The sequence below is a fragment of the Haliotis rufescens genome, unplaced genomic scaffold, assembly GCF_023055435.1.
Source record: "Haliotis rufescens isolate VD_foot unplaced genomic scaffold, xgHalRufe1.0.p SCAF_2, whole genome shotgun sequence".
Lineage (NCBI taxonomy): Eukaryota > Metazoa > Mollusca > Gastropoda > Lepetellida > Haliotidae > Haliotis > Haliotis rufescens.
Genome location: NW_025963890.1, coordinates 14,597,168 through 14,607,952, shown reverse-complemented (window position 1 = coordinate 14,607,952; position 10,785 = coordinate 14,597,168). Strand labels below are relative to the sequence as shown.

General features: G+C 39.0%; 1 protein-coding gene across 3 annotated transcripts; it reads left to right on the top strand.

Moving 5' to 3' along the window:
• Positions 1 to 2: 2 nt before the first annotated feature.
• On the top strand, positions 3 to 10,429 carry LOC124135576 (alpha-ketoglutarate-dependent dioxygenase alkB homolog 7, mitochondrial-like). 3 transcript variants are annotated; one of them, XM_048399663.1, is made up of 6 exons: positions 3 to 54; positions 2,118 to 2,466; positions 3,525 to 3,698; positions 4,703 to 4,827; positions 9,442 to 9,661; positions 10,220 to 10,429. In XM_048399663.1, exons 2-5 carry the CDS (start codon positions 2,146 to 2,148, stop codon positions 9,581 to 9,583), a joined length of 762 nt encoding a protein of 253 aa, XP_048255620.1. In that variant the 5' UTR covers positions 3 to 54; positions 2,118 to 2,145; the 3' UTR covers positions 9,584 to 9,661; positions 10,220 to 10,429. The 3 variants fall into 3 exon arrangements, with proteins under 3 accessions (XP_048255620.1, XP_048255621.1, XP_048255619.1); XM_048399664.1 differs by lacking the exon at positions 3 to 54 and adding an exon at positions 81 to 232; XM_048399662.1 differs by lacking the exon at positions 3 to 54 and adding an exon at positions 240 to 374.
• Positions 10,430 to 10,785: the final 356 nt, after the last annotated feature.

Below are 10,785 nucleotides of genomic sequence, written 5' to 3'. Positions count from 1 at the left end.
TCATTTACTTCCGGGTTGTGACATATGCGTGAATACAGCAGACGAATAAGAAAGGTTGTTACAAGTTGAAATGACCCTTTAGACCGCACAATATAGTCATTGTATGAGATTGAAATTGGGTTAATATGTGCTAAAGAGTCAGGGTTACTTGGTACATATGTTTCAGTTTCCAACTTTCTTACCCAAGGCCGTCCGAAAACCTTTGATCCGACGATTCTTATATAGAACAGGGGTCAGTATAGGGCGTGATTCGCGTACGGTGTACATTAAGTTAAATCTACAGGCATGTTATCCGTAGATATGTCCAAAATATGATGTCAGAAATACAAAAAAAACAAATGCTCCTTCGTCAAGATAACCTGGACATCACAAGGGTACATTCAACTCTACCTGTGTATCAAAACAATCCTCACACATTTTGATCATTTAATTAGCAGTAATGTTTAGGCCACTTAACTGGCTTGCTTTTCAAGTTTTATGACCAGGTTCAGTATATCAATAAACAGACAGACAATGTCCTGATTAACACTGCCTTAATTACACAGACACAATGTCGCAATGACTACACCTAACCTGAAATTGGTACTAGAGCATGTACCCTATATTTGCTTTCTTCTATTTTGCATAATCTATTATAAAAATATTTCAGTTTTTGAAAGATTTGTATTTTTAGTTCAACATGTTATCTTTGTTTATGGAGACATGCCACAATGGTAATGTGACAAATTTGGGTGAAACCCCTTGCATGCTCGTGGAAACCCTGTTAATTGCAGAAAGCTTGATGTGTTGTGGTTTCACACATTTTCTGGTTGTGCTTATCCATTGTGTCAATATGATATGTGGAGAAATCTTGCCTTTATCTCTTCAGGAAATATATTTTTAACCAATTGCCATATGGGATTTCCAATCCTAAACTATGTAACTCATATTTACATTCATTACTGTTAGCAGATTTAACAATGTAACCCTATTATCTGGTACCCTTCATTGAACATGTTAGGATGGGTAAAAATGTGCACTACTTTACTTTAGGGTAGACTATAAAATTTCCATCTATCAGTTGTAATCATTAAGGCTTCAAAAAATAAAAAAATTGGCTCTTGGGCAATGATTTTTGAAAATATAGTGCGGGCGTTTTTTTTGTTTTTTTTGTGTGTTGCTTGTTCAAACTAGTATGTAACCAAATAAACAGTTGGAAAAGGCCTTCCTACATAAACAAGCATACAAACTCCTGTTGCCGCCATAAAACGAGATGTGCAGTAAAGCAGTGCGCATGTAAAGGAAAGTAACTGTGTGCTCTCACTGTGATCACAATTTTTTTGAAGTGTTAAGAATTTGTTCAATTTTTAAAAAAAATGGAAATAAAATGGAAACATGCTTCAGACTTTATGATGATGCGGGCAGTGCCCCAGAACCAAGACTATTATTTTGTTTAGCCTAAATGAGAACTAAGCTCTGGCTTCTACCACACTGACTGACACTACCCACTAGGACTCATGAGTTGCCTTGAGTTGATCTGCTGGCTGATGCGACTGGCATGACGAGAGACTGTGCTACTGTCTGTAACAACATCGGAAATGACCTTGAGGCAATGCCAATACACATTTCTGAACACGGATTGGTTACCACCTGATCCATAAAGATTTTAAGTTAATTTATTTCCTCATCATAAACAAACAGACAAAAAGCATGGATAAGGCTCATCAGATACCTACATTTTGAAATTATATCCAAGACTAAAGTTTATTTCATTTTTGTTCCCCCAATAACTTTACCAATTCTTTCATCTTGCTCGCACCAACATCACATAAAAAAAACATTTGTTGTGGCTATGCTATATCAACATGAAAAGTAAGTCAATAGAATGTAACCAACATCCAAGAGACATCTCCATTCAAAACAAACAAAAAAACGAAAAAGCCAGTCCAACCAGAATGTTTCAACTTTGTGGTTCTTTAAATTCTAATTTGGAATTAAACTTAACATGCAACAGTGGATTTTGTTGGTGTATTGTATGTTTGACAAATTACAAATTATTTGGGGATTGTTATCAACAGAAATTTCTAACAAGATCACAATAAAAATATACATGTATGTATTGTGTGTCTTCATTTCAGAATCAGTGCCTGATCTGGCCAAGTCAAAATGTCAACCTTTGTTTCACCTGCCATCCGATGTGCGTTAACCCAGTCTGTACTGAGGTCATGGTGTAAGTCAAGACGCCACCTGGTGGTGTGTGGCTCATTGACCTCACACTATGGCACCAGGAACAGGTCAACAGCAGCAGAAGAAGCAAAACCATTCCATCGGTACCTGGATGCAAGTGATGCTGCAACTGAAGACATACTGGCCAGGGATATGATCATCCATGAGGACTTCCTGTCTGCAGAGGAGGAGAAATCTCTCCTCGATGAAGTAGAACCCTATATGAAACGTCTTCGATATGAACATGATCACTGGGATGATGTGAGTACCTGATTAGGACACAAAAGGCAGGCGTACCAGTGAAAACTGACAAACTGCAATCTGTCATATGTCTACAATACACAAGGAATCAACAACATAAAACAATGAGAACATAACCGAAAACTAAGAAACCGCATCATAAATCTGAGAGCACATAGCTGCAACAGCAGCGATAAAACAGCAGACCACAATCTTCCAAACAAGTAGGAAGTTGACTGTCATGTCGCAAAGAATAAGTAAATTTACATCTTACAGCGCTAATATAGAATATTCTAGACGTGTATTATTATATTAGTGCTGTAAGATGTAAGTTTACATTATTTGTTTATTTTATTGCAATCTGTCAGTTTTCATTAGTAGGCCTGAAAAGAGATATGATATGAATTATTGTTATGATGAGATATTCTTGTTAATTGTTGCCAGTACCCCCGAGCAGATTCCGTGTCAAAATAAGTATAAGGGTAACGCTATTTTTCAGGGCATTATCGTCTGCAGAAGCCCGAGGTCTTCAATTAACTGCCCCACGAAGGAGGGCAGTTGAAAAGACCGAGGGCTTCTGCAAATGATAATGCCCTGAAAAATAGCGTTACCTTTATTATAGCTAAAATGGATGGAATTTGTTATCAAATAAAAAGAAACAACAATATCGGTTTTGAAACAATTACTGCAATCAACACGAATGTCACTGACCGACTTTTACAAATATGGAAACGTCATAGAACAAACCAGATGACGTCACCATTGAATGTGATGTCACCTATCTCTATCCTATGACGTCACCTAACAACGGGCGTGATAATAGCCCGTCGTCAAGCAATATGAGGGCATTATCAAGTTACAGTGGCCCGCTCATTTTTGATAACATGCGGGCGGTTTAATGATAATTCTATCCATTTTAGCTATAATCCCCAACGACCTTTGCTTGTCATCATACAAGGTGACTTAATGCTGTTATTGACTGCAATATATTGAGTCCTAGTGCATGGAAATGGATAGTGGATGAAACAATGTACACTGTATCCCATGGGATGCTTTAATGTGCCTTCTATGCATTTCAGGCCATCCATGGTTACCGTGAGACTGAACGACGCAAGTGGAATGAGAGAAACATGACAATCCTACAGCGAGTGAAAGACTTAGCTTTCCCACCGGGTACCCCTCAACTGGCCTACATTCATATCCTGGACATCTCCAAAGAAGGCTACATAAAGCCCCATGTAGATGCTGTTAGGGTAAATTAACCAGTTCCTCACTATACCATTAAATCTCGACAATAACCAGATCCTGGAATGACTAAGGGACATAACTCCAGAAAATGAGTCACAGTTTCTTAGACAACTGTGATGCCCATCCCCCTGTTAGTAATAGACCTTTGACAAAAAAAAGAATTTACATAGCCTGTGGGACGTACTGCCATACAATCTTAGCCATCCATTAGATATTCCAGAATGTTCTTTTCTTCAGTTTTCAAAAAGAGCTGTCAAAAATATTTTTCTAAGCTTATTCTGGAATGGAAATGCCAGTTTCAATCTCATTAAAATCAGATCTTAGTTCTCGCTATCGCTATACAAAGATCTAAGGACATCCCATTACGGGTCACGTCAGAACGACCTTTCATCCAACCAATCAGAGCGTCGCTTACCAGATCATGAAAGTGACAGTCGGAATGTGTTTTCTAATCATGCAACCACGCAATATTTAACACTGGGTATTCCGAACAACAGTTACAGGTTTTATGATTATATCCATACAATGTTCTTTTTATCAATTTTATTTTTTTTAATCGAGAATATGTCAAAAATATGCTTTGAAGTGTAGTCACCAGTTTGAAACTAGTGTTGTAAAACTCGAGAAAGCTGCCTTCTGATTGGCTAATTTCTTGTCAGTCCTTTCATTGGTCGGTCACAATTCGCGAAAGGTCGTTATGACATGACCCGTAATGAGATGTCCTCAGATCTTTGTTTAGCGGTAGCGAAAACTAAGATCTCATTTTAATGAGATTGTCGCCAGTTTGAAACTTGTGCCATAAAGTTGAGAAAGCTACTTTCTGATGTAATGTCAACTTCTTGTTAGTCATTTCATTGGTCGGTCATAGTTCACTAAAGGTTGTTCTGACGTGACCTGTTTAGAGTTTAGCAAGCACTTAGATCTGATTTTACTGAGATTGATCTTAATTGTCAGTTGTAGAGGAAAGATAGTCTAAACTTGGGACTTACAAGTAGATTGTACATTGTAGTTTTGCGGCAACACAATAGCCGGCTTGAATCTTCTGTCCTCGGCTGTGATGAAGCTGGTGCATGAGAAGGACAAAGACAGGTTTGCCAGCATCCTCCTCAGACAGAGATCACTCTACATCATGAAGTAAGCCACCTACAATAGATTTACATGTATATTCATGATGGTGATGGACAACAGCTTCAGGTCTATTTGATAACTTAATAAAGATTTCTAAAGAATTTCCCCATTTTGTAGATGTGCATATTCTGTGGGCCAAGAAGTGCTGATATCATACCATGTCCTTTCAGCATAGTCAGTGTTGGAAAGTAAGCTGGATAAGAACTGTGACATCTATTACTGGTCTTAATACTAATTGTAGACCAGTTATAGATTTGACACAGTTGTATTCCAGCTTACCTTCCAACACTGGACACCGGAAACAATACAACATTATTTGTTATCCCCCCGACATATAATGACGGGGGGGTATAGCCATCAGTATGTCTGTCTGTCCGTCCGTCTGTCTGTCTGTAATCATTGTTTGTCTGGAGCATATTTCCTAAACCGTACAACCTAGCTTCACAAAACTTCGTACACTTAACAATCAGGCTCAGTAGTAGTGCCTTTTGTTATTTAGAGATTTTTAGAATTTTTTATTTTTGTTGTTGCCATGGAAATATGATGAAATTAGGAAATTTGAGGGTAGTGCTCTTGTCCGGAGCATATTTCCTAAACCGTACAACCTTGCTTCACAAAACTTGGTACACTTAACATTCAGGCTCAGTAGTAGTGCCTTTTGCTATTTAGAAATTTTTAGAATTTTATATTTTTGTCGTTTCCTTGGAAATATTATGAACTTAGGAAATTTGAGGGTACTGCTCTTGTCCAGGGCCCCGTTCCTCAAAGCGATCTTAGCGCTACAATGATCGTAAGCCTATGTTAAAGTATGGGACTTACGATCACCTTAGCGCTAAGATCGCTTTGAGGAATGGGGCCCAGACCATATCTCCCGAACCATACAACCTAGCTTCTCAAAAGTTTTTACACCTATCAAGCAGGTTATGTAGTGGTGCCTTTGCTATTAACAGATGTCAATTCAAATTGAAAATTGATGAACTTAGGGTAATGTCCTCGTCTAGAGCATATCTTCTAAACCATGCGACAGAGATTCACCAAACATTATGCACATATCAATCATGTTCACTAGTAGTGCAGTTTGTTATTTATAGATTTTAATCTTTTTAATTTGTAGCCCCTGACATTTGAGATCATCAGAAAGTGATCTACATGAACCAATATTTAATAACCTTCATTATATTTCTGGTTTTGGCATCATGGAAAAAGATTTCCTTGCCAATCTAAAAACAATTGAAGGTACACACAGTTTACAGACATGCCATGTCGGGGGGATATATATCATCTTCGGATGACTCTTGTTTTACTATCCATGGAAGTGAATATAAATGAAATGATATTTGAAAGTTACAGAGATACAGTATTTTTTTGAGTGAAAAAGAGTGTGTCCTCCGATGAAACAATACTCAATAATCTTCTACTTACGGCAAAATGTTTTGTGTATAAGTGTAAACTTCTTGAAAAGATCTGCATATTTAAGAACTATGTTAAGGAGCTAGTTTTTCATTAACAAAATATTAACAAACATCAGAAATTGACCATGTTACGGTAAAGCGAATATCGGAAGCTCTGCGCATGTAGCGTCTACTAAGCATGCACATACCAGCCACGTGGTCCTGTAGGGTCTGTTGTAACATCATGGCAGGTTATTCAGTCTGTACCAGGGAACACTTGCACAATACAATCTTAGAGCTACGACTATCGTAAGTCTATGTTAGAGTATGGGCGTTATGATCGTCGTAGCGCTAGGGTCTCTCTGTACAAGAGTACCCAGACAAACTAGTGGTTGATAGCATGATCAGAGATGACACACATCAGCCAAGTAGCACATGGTAAGCACCTGATCCTCATTTTGGATAGGAGGGCACGGGTGGCCCAGTCGTCTAAGGCGCTGCAACTCGCGATGCAAAGTTGCGTCCCTTGGGCACGCCAGAAACCTATGATTGTGGGATCGAATCCTGGTTCGCCCCGATTATGTTTCTAGGTTTCTCAGCACCATACCCATGCTCCTGGGTTTCACCGAAGTGGTAAACGTCTGAGACCTGCATCACTTTGGGCTTTCCTCACACATTTAGCTGACACGCTGCGATACAACTGGAATACTGTTAAAAGCGGCGTTAAACTCAGCTCACTCACTCATTTTGGATTGTTCCTACAATCAGTAACTGTGACATATTCTGACATGACATCCTCAAACAGCAGTTCAATTCAAGAGAGTGGTTAACCTCACTTTTACTTTGAGGCTTGTTGCTTATCCTGCTATTTTGTATCCACACACATAAAAACAACATGCAGATGTACATGATGTAGGGCATCCTCCCTTTTCCTAACAGGCTATTTATATTGTGCATATATCCACACCACTCGGGGCATGATCAAAGAGCTATTATTACCCCGCTCACTGGATCACTGTGCACTCAAGAATCATTCTCATCTCCCTGGGGAGTATACAACCCATGCTGCCTGTTAGGTGCTAGAAGGTTAACAACCACTGCCATCTCATCCTACCGGGTACCCATTCACTGCTGGGTGAACAGAGGCACATTTCGACCAAAGTCACTTGCCCAAGGAGATGCCATGTTACATGTGATTCAGCGTAGGGCAGGACCAATTCCTAGAAACTCTCAGGAGCCAAGATGCCGAAAACGCAACCACCCATCCAAGGACTCTCCACAACTGATGTTGCCTAACTTCACTTGATTTGTGACACATACATGCGCGGTGCACGGGACCACGTGCCACCAAGTCCTGTGTATTACATCACTGTAGTAGCGGGCATCACTCCGGTTAGGCCAGCAAAACACAGAACAAGCGACTGGGGTGTGAGTTGGCAGCTATTCCTTTATTTGGTTCTAGCTCTGCAAAAATGCATAAAAAATACAATGAAAATATCTACGAGATGAAATAAAACAAACATATCACACAGTATCATCCCACTGATGCATATACTATTATTAGATACAAGGATACAAGACTCATCCAATCTTATATGTTATGCAAACTACAATAATATTTACATTATACATTGATCTAACATAACCACTCAGAGCAGTACTTTCAGTTAAACTTGATAGTACTTGAGACGTTACATACTTACCACCACAAACAATTGCTATTATATAAAAACAATATTCACAAAATATACACATAACTGACCACTGTGTGGCAATGCATATAGGATGGTCAGATCACAGGCATCTTTAGATCAGTTGCCATAATCTACAAGTTTGGGAAAGACTTCCGCCTGTATACCCCCTAAAAAATATATATAATTAAAAGGATTGAACGGCAATGTACACATATATAAGGAGGGGGATACAGGCAGAAGTCTCTCCCAAATTTGAAACAATAAGGCCACATAAGAAACAGGCAACGGCCAATAAAATAAGGATAATGTAAAATAACCTTTTCATCCGTATCCATTCAATCTTAAGCTACATACATACTGCATTCACAATGTAATTAGATGATATTTAAGCAATGATTTATGGTTAAAGTTTATTATTAATTTAGTTTAGATTTAACTAAATTATTTAGCGAATTAAGAGAGAATGTATACTAGCTACACAGTAGAATACCTAAGAGATGAAGATGCATGTATACTTATTATGAAACACTAGTTTATAATTTAAACTTAGTTACATGTTAATATTTTCCCAATCAATGCATTACCTGCTTGTCGGAAGAGGCGACTAATAGGATTGGGTGGTCAGGCTCTCTGACTTGGTTGATGCAAGTCATAATATCCCAATTACGTGTATCGATGCTCATGATGTCAATTACTGGATTGTCTGGTGCAGACTCGATTATTTACAGACTGCCGTCATATAGGTCTTTGAAAGGCATTTAGAAGTGATACACATAAGGAAGAGAATTTATTATGAGGAACACAGCGTTTCAAAGTATATGCTTCCAACACAACAGGTGAAGGAGTAAGCATATACTCCGAAACATTGTGATCCTCATTATAAAGAATTGATATCCTTAAATGCTTATCCTGCCATCATATAGCTGGGATATTGCAGTGTTAAACAACAAACAGACAATCCAAACAAAGCAATGATGACAGATGGGTCCAGGGTATTTATCATAATAGATATACATGTAATATACTTGAGAATCGAGGATGGTTCTTGTGATAATGAAGTATTGATGAGGGCTGGGACGAGTCCAAATTTACTACCTGGGTACCCGACCTCCTATTACCCGACCCTACCTGGGTACCCACTGCAAGTCTCAAGAGTTGGGAACAAAATGTCTGATTAGTAATTGTTTTGCTGCAGCCCTGGCTAAAACTATTTGGATACATGTATCAAACAATCACATCATGCGTTCACTGAAGTTGACTGAAGCTTTATCTTTACTCAAACATATACAAGTCAAAAGGAATGTGTGCATTGTCAGAAAGAAATGCGAGCATTAGTGACTTGTAGTGTAACCACTGAGATATAGTGAATTTTTGTCATTAAACAATATATCACATGACTAACCACGGGTCCGGGTAGTCCTGTGGGTACTAGGATAATACTCAGGAACCACCCGACCCGAGTACCTGAGTTACCCGTTCCAGCCCTAGAATTGATGTTGTCTGTTCTTCATCATAACGTTCACATCTCTCCACAGAGATTCTGCCAGGTATGACTACACCCACGAAGTTCTCCCGGAATCCCAGTCCAGGTTCCGGGGCCAAGTGATCCCCCGAGACAGGAGGATGTCCATCATCTGCAGGAATGAGCCCTTGCCAGAACACACAAGTGACAGTTGATGAAGCACCGTGTTTTTACTGGCTTGTACAAACTTCTAGATGACCCAAAGTGCTTTCTAGAGTCATGACTATTGTCATGTGAATGAGTCACACTCCGTAGAGTGGTGACTCAGCATAACACCACTGCCACAGGCTAATTTGCATATCACGTGACCGGATTTTTCTCTTATTTGTAAACAAACGCGCTTTTTCAGAAATCAGTATAGAACGGACTAATGCAAGTATTTGGGGGCACTTTACATATTGTTTTGCATAACTATATAGATATGCTACTACAACTGCGACAGTGAGTTGCATGACAATATATATTTATGCATCAAAGTGACCGTGTCGCTAGCTCTCCGTTGGGCTTCGATGACAGCACGTGGAGCCGTACAACCAATGTAAACATAGGATAACTACGCAAAAACAAGTAGATTTTTATGTATTTGCATACTTTCTTAATGAAAGTTAACCATTCTTTGACATTTGTTTATGAAAATGTGTAGGCTTGTCAAACATGAAACGGATGAAAAGCATATGCAATATCTTGAATGGACTGTGAAAGATGTGACGAATCGTCACATGGCGCTGGCCTGTGGCAGAGGTACTATGCTAGCTGGCTGCCGGCCGCATGGAACTCTGGGTAGGAGAGTGGTGAATGAGTGTGTGTTCTGCAATCTGATTGGCTGATATCCTGATTGGATCCAGGAACTCATTGAGACTTTTCACTGTGTCTGAATACTTTTCTAGATTTTAAAAATGATTATTTTTTCTCAGCTTACGTGTCGTTCAGCTGGTCAAAATGGATACCCGGATACCACATTAATTAGATATAAAGTCTAATAAATATGGATCATAACAACATTGATTTAGTAGTTTTCTTAGACATTCTGACAATGTGGCAGGCTCAGTTGTCACGGAAACATGGCATCATCCATTGCATCAGTGATCATGATGTCATAGCAATCGAGAATGGCGCCTCATAACTGCGAGAGTTCACACACGGAGACAGTGCTACAGAGAAATACTGATAAGTTAGTATTATGTTAATCTCCCAACTGGACATGATTGCCGTTGATTTTTTCAGTTGTTTTGTCACAAGGTTGGATTTATGTACAAAGAATAGTGTTATCACTATCCCCCGCCATGGGTCATTTTGTTTGTTCATATAGTAGTGAATGTTAACTGTAAATAAGGAGTTCTTTAAAGCCTTAAGAAGA